This window comes from Balearica regulorum, chromosome 14 (genome assembly GCF_011004875.1).
Source record: "Balearica regulorum gibbericeps isolate bBalReg1 chromosome 14, bBalReg1.pri, whole genome shotgun sequence".
Taxonomy (NCBI): Eukaryota; Metazoa; Chordata; class Aves; order Gruiformes; family Gruidae; genus Balearica; species Balearica regulorum.
In genome coordinates this window covers 4,942,193-4,962,070 of record NC_046197.1, presented here as the reverse complement: position 1 = coordinate 4,962,070, position 19,878 = coordinate 4,942,193, and the positions used below count along the sequence as shown (strand labels likewise).

General features: G+C 38.3%; 1 protein-coding gene across 2 annotated transcripts in view; it reads right to left on the bottom strand.

Annotated features, from left to right (window-relative positions):
* Window positions 1–19,878, bottom strand: part of SLIT3 (slit guidance ligand 3) — a 527,279-nt gene that overhangs the window by 166,760 nt on the left and 340,641 nt on the right. For both annotated transcript variants that reach the window (XM_075766507.1, XM_075766506.1), the window contains exon 11: window positions 3,684–3,755. In XM_075766507.1, coding sequence (XP_075622622.1) covers window positions 3,684–3,755 — 72 coding nt within the window. The remainder of the gene's footprint in view (window positions 1–3,683; window positions 3,756–19,878) is intronic.

Below are 19,878 nucleotides of genomic sequence, written 5' to 3'. Positions count from 1 at the left end.
TCAATTATACCCTTGTGTTTTTGTTCCTTTCCTTTAGTCTGCTTTGGTAAGATCATCCAATTCTGTGCTTGATTTACATCAAGACAAAGAGATGTGGGTTTTTCTAACCTGCACAACTAAGTCGATTTAGATCACATAAGGCTCATTTTCATAGTTGTGGGTATCTCTGACTCACTCAGTGGGAAGGTAGCTCTTTAGCCAGAAATGTAATAAATTTACCAGGATTCCACCCAGGCAGGGAATACATTAGTCACCTCATACTAGTCTCCCTGCACCTCTGTCAGCACAGTAGAGATCTTCTTTCCAAAGGTAGTTTAACACACCTTGGAGGGTGACTGTGCTCAGTTACCAGGTAGGAACATAAATTGTTTTTGACTTTGCACCAGGGGAGCAAGGATACCCTGTGAGTCACTGTATAACATATGACTGTATGGCTTAGATGTCTTTACTGTAAAAGGTTTTGAAACAAACCAGACTTATTTTTAGATGCAGCCAAATGCAAAACTATTAATAGCACTGGATAAATATTCTCTTTGTCGACTAACGTTATTAGAAACAGACTACTTGATTATCTCTAACACGTAAAATGAACTGTTTTCATTTGACAACAGTACTCAGCAAAAATCCATGTCATATATGGTTTAGTTTTTAGAACCTGCTTAACAAAAGTAGCAATGCCACACAGCTACTGGGAAGACTGTGAAATCTCAATGTGTTTTCTACTAATGTATGGTAAAATTAATTTGACAACACGAAATTCCACTACAATCATCAGAGCTAGAGAGGTACAACCACATCTTTCAAAGTGGCTCTATGTACTTGGCTCTTACTCTTACGCTAGAAACTTGTTAGTTAAAAGCCTCAGAAAAGCAAAGACAAAATGGGAGGCACTGCCATAAACTTTGGAACTTGTAGGCTAGAAGTTACAGAACTATGGTACAAACACAACTGCTACGTAAATGAATTCAAAATGGCATGTCTGGGCTTGCATACTTCATGCAATAATGACAACCACCATCTCTTGAGATGGGATGTATCTCCTTCAAGCCCCTCAAACCTCTTCTAAAGCCCTTGATTGAGGGCTAGCTACCCACCTAGTACCTGTTACATTCATCCCAAAATCAGGTGAACCATCATCCCAGATTATATAATTCAACTGCATATTTGAATCCTACAGGTGCCAAATCTTCCTTCTGAGACAGATATATTTAGCTTCATGTAATTAATCGTGTGAGAAGGTGTGGGCAATTATGATGAAGTCCAAGACACAAAAGATTTCAGCTCCTTTGCTAAAACCCAATCACCAAAATAACTCTCCCACTCTAGAAGCTATTGAAGAGACATTCTAAACAGCAAACTTCAGCTAGATGCACATACAACACTCGAATTAATATACAGACATCCTCTGCTATAATTTTGACCTATCACTATCAAGTCATATAAAGATTATCTTGGACAACTGACTCTTACCTAAAAGTTAATCTCAGTTATCCAATTATTTAAGAAAAGGAAACTGCACAATCTTGCAGGAAATACTCAGTAAACATTCAAAATACTGAGAGTGCTGCAAGTGAGCAGTCTATTATCCGTAACATTCTTGCATATTTATTCACCAGGAGAAAAATGCAATAAAATTCACAATGTTATGCTAATACTATCCTCTGAATTATATTAAAGTAGTAGTAGTAGTAATAATACTAATAATACTAATAATACTACTAATAATAATAATGTTCTTAATTTGTACCCTGGATAGGGCATCAATTAATTAAATCAATAATCTTCATGCTATTGCACTGCTCATTGAAATCAAAGTGACAAAAATTAAGAAAGGCTGAAGACTTCAGTGAAACCGAACATGTCCTTCCTCTATAAAGAAAAGGATGGATAATTCTTTTGTTTTAAGAGGTAGTCTTTTGACCAAAGTATATTTTTGTGTTAATGATACTAAGAATCTTGCCCACTGACAAGATGATGTCAATCATCTCTTCAAATAGTGGAACAAATGTCCGCAATTAAACTTTATGTAACAACAGTGATGCCCAATTTAGAGTGTCACTGTCCAGCAGGAACAAAACTTTAACAAGGAGACAGGTTAATAAGCAAATGGCAAAGCATCACATTTGTTATGGGATATTCTGCAGTCTGTCTATCCCAAGTTCTTCCACACAATGCTGTCACGTTAACTAAGCTCTGATACAGATCATCTGGCATAGTAACTCACTGTTAACAATGAGTTCATATCTCAATGAGTATGCCAATTATACCCCAGAAAGCTGTTAACACAACTTACTAATGGAATTCTGCTGTGAAATTCTAACATTAATCATTTCACATAGTAAGTGTTGCATTGGGTTGAGCAGCTAGTCAAGTTAAAGAACAGGTTTTTTGGTCAACTCCCATAAAACTAGAGCTCACCAATCATGAAAAATGAAAGGATAGTAAAACATTGCCAAAATCTAAAATTAGTCATACCTCAGAAAGAACTAAGTATGACTTTAATAATGAAAAAGTTACAAGTTAGGTCACTGAAAAGGGATCCATCATTTTTCACTGAAATTACCGTCTTGGTATCTAATACAGTACTTCTTTAAAAATACATACAGCTATATTGGAAGTGAGACAGAAGAATAGAGACTCTATAAGACTGATGATTTAACCTGTTAAATATTAAGATCCATATTTACAGCTCTTCAGCTCTAGGAACTTGATAAGTTTGGACTGGCAAACACAGTAATTTTATCTTTAAATCCGAAGGTACAGCACAAGCTCTTTTCTGGTTCCAAAAGCATTAGCTATCTATTAGTCCAATGTCTTCTGTGAAATGAGCTGACAGTTTCTTAATTCCAGTAAGTATTGTTCACATCAGAAAACAAGAACTGTAAAGGCACCTTTTTAGCGGTCTTAGCACTGAGCTACAAAGCCTGAATGACTTCTGGAAGTCACTGGTCCAGTGGTACCCATCAACGTCTTGATACTATGGTGAAGCAGGAGTAACTTGTTTTACCATTATCTGTATCGTTGTACTACTGTCACAACATCTCTCATATATCACTTAAAAATGAAAAGAAAGACTGACCATGGGGAATGAGAGTGCTGCTAAAAATCACAATCTTTTTTTTAAATCCAAAGAGAAAACACAAGAGCTAATAAGAAAAGAAATGTCTGGGTATCTACTGGTGATTAAGAAACAGAGAAAACAAGCTCCAGCAAGTTTCTTTGTTTTCTTCTAAACAGTCAAACTATTTCAACACCAGGACACTGAATGCACTAAAAAAAAAAAAAAAAAAAAAAAAATCTTAACTACTGCAAGGACATGCACTCCTGCTGTAACTAGGGTTAACTAAATTGAACTGGTGCAAACAGACACCAGAATGAATGAGAGAAAAAAATAGAACTTAAAATCTTTTCAGAGGAAGCAGATTTGAAGTTCAAACAGACTACCAACTAATTAGCTCACATCATTTATAATAGGAAGTGAAATTAAGCATTATTAAGGATTTCATGCACTGTTAGGCATCCTGAACCAAATTCCATTGTTGCTTACACTTTGAAGAGATTATTTGTGCAATCCCCAGTGATTTCAACATGGAAATTGCCAATATGTTTCTAAAATAAAGATACTGAACTTGAAGCTAGAAGATTCATGATTGCTCTTGCATGTTGGTCTTATTAAAACTTACATTCTCTTAAGCTTCTTGTACTGGGTAAAAGCTCCAGGGGGGATGATTTTGATGAGGTTTTGTTCCAAACGTCTAAAAACAAACAAATTAATATACATGTTAACTACACAATTATGGGACAGGAATAACATTAAACATGATAGTAGATTTTTATATAAATATAAAACAATTTTATAGAGTTTTTATGCAAAACAGGTTTTTTTCTTTTGAAAGTTACTAAATGGAGAAAATACTGAGAAAATAATTTAGAAAATAAAATAATCTCATTGATTACACTAAATCTGTATAGAAAAAAGTCACAGGTTATAGAAATTGCACCTTTAAAGCACACGGAATTAATAAAAAATAGGGGGCATATTCTATTACTACTTAATTGAAGTTAACGTAGAAAATACAGATGCTTTCCTTTACCAGCTATTGTAAATAGAACGTAGATATCGAAACTGAAAGTTATGCTATGTTGTGACAGCTTAATAAGCAGATTAATAATATTATCAGAACGACTCAGGAGCACCAATCTGTGAGAATATGCTGGAAACAAAAGTGGAATTCACTGTAATATGAGTCCAGATATTTTTTTTTTTTTTGGGGGGGGGAGCAGGGGGGAAGATTCTGTGTTAAAGCAGAGCAAAAAAAAAAGGACTGTATCTTCCTATTCTAACTACAAAATACTGAGGGTGTTCTAAAATATGGTCCACGCTACATGAAAATGCTGTTGTTTTCATTTCTGAGATTTGGTTTGAAAGAAGTATTCTTTATGAAGTATCATAAATGCACGTATCACTAACATAAAATGTAAGCAGCTTTAAGATAAAACATACAGTAACCATTAAGATTAATTTCTGTTCTTTCCCAGAAGTATTGTCAAGTCTTTGTCAGCGAGTTCCCCAAATTCCCGCTCAAAGGACTGTCGTGTTCTCAGATGAACCCTAAATATTCATCTCAATTAGAAATGTAAAAGTGGATCCCCATACAACAAATTCAAATGACCATGGCAGCTAAAATTCTACAATCAGACCTGGAACCCAAAGTAAAATTTGATTTTACCCAGCTCTAACTTATTATTCAAATGTTGTGTATTTTTTCCAAAAATGTCATAAAAAGAAACCGTTTCAATAGCAAAAATCTGTGGTGGGAAGTGGTTTAGAAACGAAATACAAAAACATACCAGAATGATGGAATGAATCATTCTAGTCATTTAGAGCTGCTGCAGCAATGCAGAGGGGAGAAAAAAAATTTTAAAACCACGAATGGAGATAAAATGAGATGCAGGGAGAAGTAAATCACATTTTTTAAAGGACTTGGGAATAACGTAGAGAAAAGGTGTAAGGCCCACCAGCTCGCTACTGCACAGTGTATCCTTCAACAGACAAAAGAAAAATCCCCTTGAAAATAAGATATTTTGCCAGCTCAGTTATGCTCTAAGAAGCTATTTAAGTCATGAATATTGTGATACTTACACAGTCAACTTGTACAGTCAATGTGCATGCACTCTTTTATTTCTGTAGCAGTCTATTTTAATGGTTGTGATCAGAATTAATTCTACTCCTTGTTTTGTGATTTGAATTAGTGTCTGAGCTTTCCCTTCCAGTTGGTCTAAATATAATGTGCTTCATTTCTGGCAAGTCCACAGTGAAATGCAAATTGCTGTAAGCTTCAGCACGCTACTATTGTTGGGTGTTTGTCACCAGAATTAGCAGTAGACATACTCTTCCCATAAAGGCTTTTTGTCAGCTTGCCAGTTCGGTGTGTAACTCCTCCCAAGTGTTTCTATGCAGACACTTCCAGGAACAAAAGAGGGCCCTGCCTGTCCAATTCCCTGCCTTATGGATGGAAATTGGGGGTTCCCACATGCTGCACGTCGGCGCAGCATAGCAGTCCTTACAGGGAAACTCAAATATAGTGATGGGGGGAAACACGGCCCCTTTTTATAATCACTTAAAATTCCAAAAGAATTTTAGTGACTCGGGGGGTGGAAATATACACAGAAATTTTGCCCAAAGGGGAAAGAAAAGAATGGCCACAGATCCCAAGTAATAAGAAAAAATGAAATCTCTAGAAAACGTGGAGAGGAATACAGAAGGAGTTGTTTCAGAGAGCTACCTTCTGAAGCAGTACTGAATTCTTCACCCTTTTCTACAAAATTTGCAGCAGATGGCCTGTACAGAAATAGATGGACAAGGCTGTTGTCATCTGCTGCTATATTTTCACCTTAGCACCTTACATTTTTTTTGATTGTATGAAGCTCTTTGTAAATGAAGGACTAAAGACTACACATAACACATTTGCTTAGTGCACTACATTTTGCAGATGCTACCAGAGAAGCAACAAACAGTACCGTGTTTTCTCATCAGGGTGTGTTTGCAGGTGGATTCTAACTTGGGCACAAAATGCAGCTGATCTTGAGCATTAAATAAAGTACAGCATTAAATAAGCAAGTATTTTAAAAGTACGAAGTACTAATCTGATTTCTGTTCATTTCTTTCATAAAGGCATGTTATAGATTGGCAGGCATAGGCTGAAAAACACAATGCAGTTACATATCTAAAATAGTGGAAAACAAATTATTTGTATTAATACCCTGTGTTTTCACGTCACCTGAGCTCATAAATGACATGTGAAGGACAGTACAGGATTAAAAATCTCTAGGAAACACTAGGTTTTGCCAGAAGGGGTGTTAGCAATTTCAAGGTGATGAAGGCTTAATTATAAAGCAGTGTTATTCATGATATAATGGGAAACTGCTGCTAGAGGTGCCATCTTTCAAATAAAGTGAAGAACAGAGTTCTTACCTAGTGTTGTAATTTTTTCTGCAAAAAGTTAAAAGATAATCTAAATTTTACAGCCACATTTTATTTCAGAGAAAATTACCCAGTTTACCTAAAGCATAACCTCTGGAAAACTGTATTTCTCATGGTCTATCCCTGCATACTATGAAGTGTTGTCATAGACTATAAAACCACCTGTGCTAGTGCAAAGCAACATCAGTGACTTCATTTTTTTTTTGTCCACCACCAGAATATACTATAAAATAATTTTATAACACATTTGAGAACTCTGTACAAGAGACACAGTCCTAAAAGGCTAAAATTTTGATCATTTGAACTACTATCCCCTACAATTAAGACTTCATACAACTCAAAATTTTCCGTGATTTTCTTCTAGTATTTCATAATAAGATCTGTTTGAAAGACTCCACAAGAAGAATTCACAAAACTGATAAAATAAATTGGCCATGTTCAAACCTCTCAGGGGCTTTTGTTCCTCCTTTCCTGCTACCCATGTCACTGTGCCATGTCGCCTGCTGCCAGCTGTATCGCTTAGATGAACTGAAGCATATCTCCCCCATTCTGACAGGCAGCAATGGTCTGTCTGCCTCTCAAAGCTTTATTTTAGAGTCTTTGACAACAACATGAAAGGACAAGAACAATTTCCTTTCTCTTCTCTAACATATTATCAGAGATTGGAAAGTATGAGGGCCCAACAGATTCAGATGCATTTTTCTTGTAATAACATGATGTTAGACAGGATAAAGTCCTCCTTCTTCCCACTCTCTTTAAATGACTTCACAGCCATAAAAGCAAACATATCAGAGGAAAAAAACCCCACACAAACAAAACAAACAAAAACAAACAGGGCAAACTGTGCAGTTAAATATGATAAACGATCCCAGAATAAAGAATAAGCACTCAAATTCCCATGCTAATCCATCTCAAAGTTCACTGAGGTGCAAATCTTTTCATCATCTCCTCATCTGGCGCCTGTACTGCTCACACCCAGGATGGCAAAACACAAAGGATAAAAGCGCTGTCTAATGCAGCCTTGGTAGAGCTAGCTCACACCCTCAGGAGTGACGAAGCCATTTGTCTTGAAGAGTGATTCTCCCTGCAGAGTCGGGGAGACAGACGTATTAATTTGGGCCTTAACTATCTCTCTCTCATTGAGGAAAAGAAAGAATTTGTTATTTGGGTCTCTAATGGAGCAGTTTGCTAGCAATTTTCCCATTTCAAACACCGTCTCGGCTGCTAATGTGTAATGTTTTGTCAAGCCTACCTACCCATAACATAGACAAATCACTAGCTTAGAGAAAAAAAGAGGGAGTGAAGCATCAGTACTGATAATTCTTAGCTGTCAGATGAATAGAGCCTACAAATGAGACAGCCACGCTCTATTAACAGTGCCACCGAGCTCCTGCCTGAGACGTGTCAGAAATGTCCCTCTGCATCGGGCAGTCATGAACTTCCCTGCTGGGAGAGACGGAAAGCGAGCGAATGAGCCAGACTGCTCCCCGGATCACGTCGCTCTGCTCCCAGTGCTGGGGCTCTTTCGGGCTTGCATGACTCAGGCAGCCAATAACCAAAAGCAGTCTCTGAGAGAAAGCATAACATCAGATTAGTGTGCAGCAGTAACCTGCAGCACGCTGGCGTCTGGCAGGATGCATACCACCTGTGTGAAGGTTGTTGGGAAGGGCAAACCCCTCGCTTTTCTCCTGCCCCATAAGCAGGGGTTTGCAGGGAGCTGGGTAAGGACTGTTTGGGAGAAATAAGCAGCAGGTGTATCCCCCACAGTAACAAAGCCCAGGCCTGGGGAGAACCATTTATACTGGGAAGGAGGAAACTTCTAGAGCGCATAGCAATCAAGAGAGACACTGTTCCTCCTTGCCAAGGAGTGAGAACAACTGGATTATAAAAGCTACTTGGACCATTATCTTACATTTATCTCATATTTTGGACTTACATATCTTATTGGACATTTTGGACTCTGATGAAGAAAAGTTCACAGATAGATTTTCAGTGTTTAAGAGGAATAAATCATACTTAAAATCTGGTCATCTTACTAAAAATACAGGCTAAATCTGATCCCTGCTCCTGACCCCTTTCTTGCCTTTTTATTTGAAAAATAAGCTTAATTCCTACCACGCACAGCAGGTTTGGGGAGCTGCACTGAAGTATTTACCCAAAGACAGCCCTGGATAGGAGGCAACCTTGTTGGGAAGGAAGGAAGGAATGCTGCCCTGCAGTTACACAGTCAGAACCTGTGGCTTATTCTGCAGTGAAAAACGCAGAAGCCACAGTCATCGCCCTTTCCACCGCAGCACTGCAACAGTGCACTTCTCTGCAAAGTGCAAGGCAAAAAACCTGCAGTCCTGTTGCTTCACAAAGTGTTTATGGACCTACATTACCAAGGAACAGTCTTTTGGCAGCTCTCTCAACCCTCAGTTCTCTGACAAGGAGAAAACAAAGTGCTTTGGGGTGGCAGGACATTCAGCATTTTAAATGTCTGTGCTTACTGCTTGTTCTAACAGTTAAACCTTCAATTTCTACCTCAGCCAAAGACTCTACCACCACTATAAAAACCCTAAACACATGTGGTTCTCCAAGACTTTTATACTGCTGCCTTTCATCGCAGTGCCTGAATGACTTCCAAATAAAATTAATAATACGTATTATAAATCCCTCTCATTGAGTCTGCTTTAGGAAGTGGAGAGCTGAGAGCCAGTAAATTGTCCGCCTATATTAATAAAAGGTGACAACTAGAGTTTCCCTTCATATTCTGACATTTGGTGGTGATTTTCAGAGTTTAGCTGTTGAGCTCCTGCTATAGCTTTAAAAGGACTGCTTCTTAACTATTTACCTAAAGGTAGATCTTCAATAGACAAAATCCTGTCAAGAATAGAGTGACTTTTCAAAATAAACCTACCTAGGAAGCTACATAGATAATTCTGCTCATCAAAAGACATATTTCAGGATGAAACCAGATGTTTTGGTATGTTCCCTGATACCATGGTGTTCATCTAAAAGTAGTGCTAGTGATATTGGATTTTCTGGCATACCACAGTGAATTTAGTTTAAGCTGACACAACTCTGTAGTTGAGAATTTGGTCAGGTATCTGCTGGTAAACACTGAATTTGTAATGGCAGTCACATTACGAATCCACCAGCTCTGTTGCGGGATGTTAATTTTGCATCAAATGCAGTACAGACAAACAGGAAGACACCAGAGAAACCTCCAGACTGGTATTTTGCAAAACAGTTTTTGACTAACACCAATGTCTCTATCAACATAAACAGCCAGAATGCAGTAATATACTGCCAAACCTCAAGATTTCTCCATCTACTACTGTGATACTCCACATTCCCGAGCAGAATTTTTGGCACTTCTCACCACCTTTCATTGTTTTCTCTTGCCAGTCTCATTCATTTATTCTCCTTGCTTCATCCTTGGAGCGAGGGTGCAGGCATCCACCGAGCATACTGCTGGTGCCTGAGCTCCCTCTCACGCAATGCCACAATTGCATGAACTGTTTGTGGGCCGTGCCCAGACATAAAAGCAGGGACTTCAAGTCAGCTCCCCTGTGAGCCATCATCAGTGGGTACGATCAGCAAGGATGTTAAACAGAAGCTGGTTTGGGGTAGAATACAAAATCACGTCTCCCCACTCTTCTAGACTAGACAGAGATAATTTCTCATCTCAGCAGATTTTATTGGGTCATATGGACTTGGGATTAGAGTTTGCAGGAAAATTTTTTATCTGTATACAGGCATGTGGCTGTCAACACAAATCCAGGAAAAAGAGTCATTAGATTGGAGAGATTTGGCAATTTCCAACTCCCTACTGCTGAAATGTAGCCTAATTGCATACTTCATTAAACCAGCATGCACGTGTTGATGCGTGTTTGTGTTTCTGAGATGCTTTGGCGTAGCAAACACAGCAGAAACATGGATCCCACTCTTGGTTTTTCTGACACTCAGTGATTCCAGTTCAGACCCAGTGATTCCAGTTCAGAAGGTTCCAAGGAGACCAGCTCACAAGGTGCTACATAGCAGATGAGGTTCTTGCATTCACTTCAACAACGCAGAGTGAGAAGGCTCACTCAACCTTAGACCTCTGCTGTGCACTTTTTGTTGTTATTTATTGGTTTGGTTTGGGGGTGTGTGTTGGTTTTGTTTTGTTTTATCTGAAGCTTGAAGTAGACACATGGTTTCTACAGTGCCTACTGGAAAGCAATAGCTGGTTACATGTCATAAATATAAACAAGGAGGAATGGTTTTTAACAAACCAAACTCTTGACATTTGCTTTACTGAGAGTAAGTTTCTGTTCTGTTGGGTCCCAGAAAGACTAACAAATCATATTGCTATTTCCCTGTTACTTTAGTCAGTCAGTCCTGCCCAACCTCAGTTGGTTTCCAATTACTTCAAGAAGCTTCCAGCCCTTTGGATCACTTTCCAAATTTTCTAACAATGCAATAACTAGCTCAGGCATCTGAGGATTTCAAGTTGGTTTGCATTATATTTGTCAACTTGTAACACAAAAATGTATTTTTAGACTTAGTGGAAATGGAAGCAGTAACTGAGAGAAAGGAAAAAAAAAGTAACTGTTTAATCAGTAATTAACTTAATGTGAAGAGCTCTGTACATTCTGTAACATCTATTTTTAGCACACATTTACAAATACTGACGAGGGAAAGGTAAAACACAAGAAATAAGTGGGAAAATTAAATAGGTTTCTGATAGTTGAAGTTCTGCCACCTGTAATAATTTGTCAACAAAACAGATTCCGGAATTTGAATATAAACATTCCTCTCTACCTATTTTTTTTAGCAAAATAAACAGAAGGACATGTGTAAGCCAAAAGACATTTAATGTTTCATGCAGAAAAAAAATCCGATTAGTATATTTTATTTCAAAGTTATGATTTTATGCTCCCTATTTTGTTTTCTGCAATTCCTTCTACACTTTCATAATTAGCTTTAAGGATATATAAACTCAATATACATTACAACCTCTTCATTTTGGTTAGCAAAACAGGAGCTTTTGAGTTACATTTGTATTAGATAAAAAAAATACATGCCTTTTAGTTCATACCATTAATTTTTATTAATAAGGCTAAATTTAGGTTCCTGCTGGACTAAAGTGACATCTCTGGAAAAAAAAGAACATGCACCAAAAAAAGACCCAACCCAAACCCTCCAAACAACAACAACAAAAAACAACTAAAACAACCCCAACAACCCAAAGCCTACAAACCTTGTAAGGTTACTAACTCCTACACAACTTGACTGAGTAAAATTCACCTGCACATAACTTTTTTTTTTTAAATGGAAATTTCACAATTATAGAGGAGAGAAGGTAAAAATGATGCAGTCCAAATGAAAATTATCATGTGCATGAAATCTAGATTTATCAAAACAAAACCATCTTCTTATGCCTATAGGTGACATTAGTTATACTTAATTTTAGAAATAACAGTAAAGATGTAAGAAATAAATCCTGCCTTGATCTTACAGCAGAAACTCCCTGCTGTTACTGCTTGTTTCTAAAACTGTGAAACACACCTTTCTGTTTTCCTTAATCTGTCTCAGCACAGAAAACACCTTTATTCTTGACATTTCCCATATATTGATACTTTCTCTACTGACTCTCAATCTAAAATATTTCCTTTATTATTTCTTTATTATTTTTGTGTCTTGCCCTCACAGAACAGAAGATTTTCTACACATTTTTGGCCTGACAACAGAAATCTCTTTTTCATATTGAATACAAGGAATGAATGACACAGTTTGCCTAGTGAGATCCAGAAAATAGTAGTCAAATTTGACATGTGAAGCTGTCCAGAGCCAATTTACAGCAGTGAATGAAAATCATATTATATGATTTAACTACAGGAGCCAACCTGATTCCCTAGCCAGAGAACTTGCCACCAGAGGCAATTATGGAACATTTATTACAGTATTCAAAAATACTCTGCTGGCTTCAGCTGCAGTATTTACTGGAAGCCTGGGAAAATTATTATAATTTTCTTTTAGGAGGAAGAACAATGTTAAATGCGGAACTGTCTTTCTTCTATCCCTAAAGTTTATAGTTTCTATACACTTATATTCTTGAAAAAAAGAAAAAAGTCTTGCCTTTAAGAAGCTGAGAACTTCAAAGCCAATTGTTAATATACATGAAATTGTTATGGTGCAGTTAATTTATAATTTATATAAGAAAGAATTAATTTTATAACAATAAATAGAGTTACCAGTGCTAATCTTTTTATAATAGCTTTTCTGACTTTATTTTAATCAATGGAAAATTGATTTTGAACATACCAGTAATTTAAATGCCCAGAACTTGCTGATCACTTTCCTCACATCGCAAAAGCTTCATCAAGATTCATAATGGACGTCCCAGCTCTCCTATAATACACACTCCTACAGGTACTGAAGAACAGAGAAGGTAATTTCTTCCCGAAAGAATCACTGAAGCAACAAAAGCAACACACTCATCTACAGGTCTCTCTGCCATCCAGCAACACTGCCCAGAACAGTGGTAGGCTCATGAGAGCAATTGTCTAAGTATTAAATTTGTCAGAAAAGCATTAATTGAAGGTGGAACAAGTCAAATATTACATTTCAAAGTGATTCTCTTGCAGAAAAGTAGATTCATTTTAATCTTGTCAGAACCACGAGAAAACCAACAGTTAAGTTCATTAGATTTTTCCTTCGTACTCAAACTTGAGCATTTTTCCTAAGAGTAGAAATTAGGCACCAAAACCAAGCACTACTCATACTTGGAAAAGTATCAGTCACCAATTCAACTATCAATAGTGAGAACGGTAAACTAAACCAACACAGAACAAGTGACTCAAAACTGACCTTAAGCCAAACCTAGATGCTGGTAGAAGGGCTGCCATCCTATTTTACTCTTACTCTGCTCAGAAGCCAGACGGGAAGCTGTGTTTATTATCTCACCAGATATGGGTGCCTCAGCAGCACTTTTCCTTGAGGGACTGTCAGTCTCTCTACTCTGTCTGGTGGAATTACATCAGCATTTAAACAAAAGGTCCTCATTTCTGATTTAGATACATCCTATCTAGCATTACTCTTGGTTTATACAATTATACTTCTCTTAATCTCACCAGACAGAGTATTGTAAAGGTTAAGTAACAGTGATAAAGCAAGCTTGATATGAAAAAGCACAGGTTTGAAATCTAAGATCAGTTTCAAGATCTAAGGATATACTTTAGATTCTGGAGTTTGATTTATAAGTCTGCAGATGATTGGGACTTGGCTTTTCAAAGTAATTAGCGTTGCACAGCACAACGTGTTCAAAGCACAGTTTCTATTGACTTTTGCTGCAGCTGTAAGTCCTCAGCACTTCTGAATATCTCAGCTGAGTCAGCCAAAAACCAAGGATTACATCACTAGTGACCACCCATGCAAAGTTTGTGCAAGTCACTTGCCCAGAATCCATTAATAAAACCACTGGCAAGAAGAGATACAACCCAATTCTCTGAACAGCATTCATGAGATTATCTATCCCACAGCCCCCATTTTAGAATTTTCCTGTTTCTGCAACAAATAAACAGATCCTATATACACAGGCTCTCCCACTACCCAACCCTGATGCATCCCTAGACAATAAGAAACTAATCCAGTCTTTTAACAGCAACATAAGACTATGCTGTAATTAAAGTGCATACCACAACAAATATAAACAGCAGCACTGAGTTAAGACTGCAGCTACAAACATTAGCTTTGGCATTTGCTTATTGTCCTGGTTTCAGCTAGGATAGAGTTAATTTTCTTCCTAGCAGCTGGTATAGTGTTGTGTTTTGATTTAAGATGCAAATAATATTGATAACACACTAATATGTTAGTTGTTGCAAGCAGTTGAGGACTTTCCAGCTTCTCCTAACTGGCCTGCCAATGAGAAGGCGGGGGGGCACCCAAGCAGCTGAGAGGGCACACGGGCAGGACGGCTGACCCAAACTGGCCGAAGGGATATTCCATACCATATAACATCGTGCTCAGTATATAACTGAGGGAGCTGGCCAGGAGGCAGCGTGGCTCTGGAACTAGCTGAGCATCAGTGGTGAGAAATTGTGCTGTGCGTCACTTGTTTTGTATATATTATTATTATTATTATCTTCCTTTTTCTGGTCTATTAAAATGTCTTTATCTCATCCCACAAGTTTTACCTTTTTCTTTTCAATTCTTTTCCCCATCCCACTGGGGTGGGGTGAGTGAGCAAATGGCTGTGTGCTTGTTTTAGGTGCCTGCCAGGTTAAACCATGCCACTAATTTCTTTTTGGTTTTTTTTTATAATCTATTTAATTTTGTGGATTCAAAAACAAAAGCTGAAATAACTAATTCCATCAGAAGGAAACTAATGTGTAACAAAAGTACACCACCCAGACCTCTGCATTGATGTCTAACTGGAATAGCAGCAGTTAAAACAGTAAATCCCTGTGCAGTCTAGTAATTAATCTCTGTGTAGATGGTCACTAGTGCACAGGGACAAAGACACACAAATTGTTGTTGGGTTTCTCAAGTACACAGTGACAAGGCAGGAAGACTGTGGAAGATACGTGTGTTTTCTGGTGGGAAAAGACTCCTCGGCTCCATCTTCACCTGCCCAGTCCCCATCCATGCCATCCAGCATCACAGCCCTCCTGCCACATCCCCAAAGCCCACCCTGCAGAGCTTGTGTCCCAGGCTCAATACCAGTAATCTCAGGCTTTATCACCAAATATTCCTCACTTTCTCTGACTCATAGCACTTTTATCAACCTGTCTTGATTTCCTTTGTTCCCAGTCTTTCTCGTCATATGTTTTGTTGTTTCCTCATTTGAGTTCAGCCTTTTTTCCCAACAGCTCCTGTACTGGGCCCAGCAACTCTTTATTCTCTCAAGTGTCTGTCCCACCCCATAATCCAGCCCTAAGCCCCAGCAATTAATCAAGTCCTTCTTTTACACAATCTGAAGATTCTTCAGAGAAGCAGTGCCCAGTGCTAGCGCTCGTGCCAGTTGATGCTGCTCCGGCAGCGCAGGAGCCTGCCTGTCTTTGGGCACTACGGCGTGACACCCTCCACCACACACTCCAGACCAGACAGGAGCAGGAGAGCCAGCCTTTGGGGGCTGTTCCCCGCTTTCACTCAGGAAGGTCTTACACAAACATTTATGAAACACAAAGGCAGAAGTAGTAGTCCCTGCACTATTGTTTTAAGGTGTACAAAATTCTCAGACAGAAGCTGTCCAGAATTAATATCCTAAAATACAGCCTTGTTCACAGTGATAAATAAATTAAAAAAAAAAAAAAAAAGTAGATCCATCTGAGACAGACAAACAGCATGAAAACCTCATTGTAAAGAAGGGACAGAGGAAAAGCGAGGTGAGGTGGGGAAAAGATTAACAGGGAGTTACTGATCACTCTCCATAACTGGGAGGCATCAAACAAACCTGGCGGGCAGCATGTTGAAACAGTCTGAAACACTACAGATAGGCCTAGCAACACCATTACTCCCAGTGCCACACATCTGCAAGCACAGGAAAGCTGTCCTTTCCCTGGCATAAACCCAACCAAACACTAATGACTGAGAACGGGCAGACAGCACCAAAGCTCAGATCCATTCAGCCCAATGACGTGAGCCAGCAACAGCTCAAACCACATGCTGAGTGAAAACCGCTGTTGCGGCACGTGTTTCTCACGACACCCTTCCAAGCTCCCACAAGCTGCAGGGTAGCTGTGACCCTCACAGGCACAGCTGGTAGCTTTGGGTTTAATAGGTCTCTACTATATCCTGGCTTTGCTGCCTTTACGGGCTGAGCTGGTATTCAGTCTGGCAGGCACTGGTTGTGAGGTTGTGATGAAGACTGATCAGAAAAACAGATTCTTTCGCGACTTTGTCCCCTGTTAGTTTGTAGGTCATCCCTCCCTCCCTATATCCCTCCAAGGTCAGGTCCATTCTTCATTCACACTGTGTTCTCTATTTATCTTGCATGCATTTTCTCTCACCCTTTCTAAATCAATGCAAACTTCTCCTTTTATTGCAGATGCTGTTCTAATGTAGTGAAATGACTACATCCTTCATTTACCAGCAAACCATCAAGCCATATTTGCTTTGGTATTTCTTTTTCAGTAAATGCCTCCAGGTGCTTAACGACTTTTGTTTTCATCCAAATATTCATGCAAACTTTTCTGTGCTTATTCTCATGTGTTTCTCTATAACATACACTGTTCATTTTTCCTCTGAAAAAATGCAGAACCACTTTGTAAGCAGAGAATCTTTTATAACATACAACACACTCTGTATTCCTCAGCTTCAATTTCTTGAAACTCATTTTTCCTCAGTCAATTTGGATGCTGATGTCAGCTCCCCACTGAACAAGAAGCTTTATAAAAAAATGAATTGCCTTCTCTACATTCTAGCTACCTGTTTTATGAAATTATAAAAAAGCAATGCTGGGATACAGATTTCTAGCTTTCCTGAATAACTTTATTTAATAATAAACATTCTTGCAATGAGGGCCTTCAGGATAATGCACCTCAGGGAGTAACACAACAGACTTCCTAAGTCACGTGTGGCAGAGGTCAGTAGCAAGGGAAAATTAGATGCCTGTTTTATGCTCTGTGACAAGTGAGTTGCCTGTTTTGTGATACATTTTTACCAACAAAAACAAATTTAAGACTTGTTGGCAGCTTTGTCAGAGAAGGTTCTGCCTACCCACGTTAATGAAGAAAGGCAGGAAGGCTGAGTAAAAGATCTTTAATTAATACTGAAACACAGAGTGAAATGTAGGTCACCTTTAATAACCATGTTAGAGTAACAGCTGTGTGTTTCAGTCGTGTAGAATAGTTTTGTCAGTCAAGGGTTTCTTCCCGGATACAATTTGACTTACAAAGAAATACTGAGTTAAGGGGAAACAAGAACTAGAAAGCTGTAACTGAATGCAACTAATAACCAAGGAAAGGAATTTGGAAATGTCCCAAGTGGAACCGAGGAAGGCACAGCATTTTAATACTATCATATAAATATTATGAATGGACTGGAGTCTATAGGGGGAAATGTCTTTTAGTGGAATGAGTATTTACAGTGCTAGATAGAAACATTTGAATGAAAAATACACCATCTCAAGTAATATCCCTTAGAATTCTATGTAATAGCAGCCCAGCCATGTAGTCCATCAGTACCCCATATTCCATAGGAGGAATCTCATCTCTAGTAAGAGTTCAATCTCTTAAAGATAACGAGGATCAGATCATAGCATTAGAGTCCAGAAAGAAGTGTTCAGGCAGCAGCACTACATAGCCACCTTTTATACAAAGGGTCTGACTAAATGCCAACCATGGGGGACAAATCCCGAGGGAAAAAATCCCAACAGTACTGCTGTGAGAGCAAGAGATGTGGGTCGCAGCATATAGAGGGAGTTTACTTGACCCCATTGTTATAACATTACAGCAAAAAAGTATTATTCTGCCCATCATATCAAACCAAAAGACAGTCGTCATTCCACGTGTAGCTGGAACCAGACCTCTGGATGGATTTTATATTGAATAAGCCCAGAGCAGCCTCAGACAAACTGAATTTCTGAGCAGTATGACAGACTTCTGCATAAAGCAGAATGGTTCTCTTGGTCAAAGAAATTTGACAGGAGTTTTCAGGGGAAACACTGTGGCAGCTTCTTCCACCTTTCCAGAAACCTTTTTCTATGTGACTATATCCTTTACTCTATGTCAGAATATGTAATACTTTGCCCTTGGCTCTAAGGTTAATTGCTCTTTTTTACCAGTACTTTTACAAAATGAAAACATCATTTTACCAGTAGGAAAACCCGTATGCAAGTGATGTCACTTGCTAAAACTTATTCTGATAGAACTACTAAAATTCCTTAATATATATATTCCATAAAAATGAAATCTTCACAGGATTGATTCCCACAGAAAGTGACCAATAAATGTTTTCATGAGGGTTACACTCTGAAGTTCTGCAGAACTACTCCCACCTGAAGTGCCTGGGAATGGCAAAGGATACGTGCAGGATTAGATCTGCAATGTAAGAGGTTTATCTACAGACAAAGATTCAAGTAAATACTGCCTAAAATGCAAGAAGTCTGTCAGATCTAAATGATTAAACAGTGTGCTATGAGGTTTATGTGGTGTTCTATGGATCTAAAAGGCTTATAACCTCTAGGTTATAAAAATTTCTCAAAATGTTACAGGCATCTTGACTTGCTATCTCATTGTCTAACTTAAAGGCTCTCCAAGTCTTCCTTCACTTTCTGCTCTCCTAAGGAGATCTTCTAAGTTGCTTTTACTACAAGTTACAAGAGCTAGGTTTGTGGACTGGAGTAAGCAAAATGGAGACAGGACTGGGATACTCGATGCTTTTATAACCACACTAAAGATGAACATTTTCACTTGCTTTCTCGCACTGAGGTGCACTGCTGTCAGGAGAGTGCCGGAAAACACCAACCTCACTCTTCCAGCAGATACTGCTCTCTGTGTGACTCTGGCATGGAGCCACAAAGATCATCTGATTTCTGCTAGCATTTTCAACACTACAAAATAAAATTTTATAACTCTCCTAGCCCAACCCTAATTTGTAAGCAAGTCTAAACCAATTTCATCCTCTGTTTCTTATTATTGAAGCATTCCAGCCACTCCTGAAAATTTGTACTCCATTTGACAGAATTGGAAACACGGACTAAACATTGAATATGCTTAGTATGGCAAACACCAGTTATATTTTCAGGATAATTTTAACCAACTTTCATGTTTCCATATACAGGAAACGAACACAACCAATACATTCAGAACTTTGTCAGAAAGTGAGCAAGCAGGTAATGGGCATTCAGAACAGCTGGGACAAGAGTTTGTATTTCCTGTAAACATTTTTACATACTTTAGATACATTCTCAACAATATTAATTTTAAAATGTTTATTCTTTGCATTTACTGAACTATTTTTTTCATTTCTAATATAACTTTTCCATGGAAATGCACAATCAAGCATAAGCTACCTCTAACTGTTATGGCAAGACAGCAATCCAAACAAATTTGAGGTGAATCTTAAATTACAAAAGCAACTGATAAAGTGACTTAGAGGAGTGGTGGTGTAGAACAGATCACCAGCACACAATATAGCACATCATCTTCATGGGCCATAACTGTCACATTCCTGGCGTATCATAGTGGGCCAGGCTACATATGAGCAATTCAACTTATGCTTTATCCTAGTGAATTTTGCTATGTAGCTGTACTTCTGCAGCAACGAGAAGCTGAATGAGTCCAGTGATTATACAAATATTTGAATCTATATTATGTAGACTGTAAAAGCTGGTTGAATGTCAGTAACCTCTGAATGACAAGCACCTAAACAGGAAGAGAACTGATCTGCATTCCCTATGACTAACCAAAAGCAACTTGGTTTAA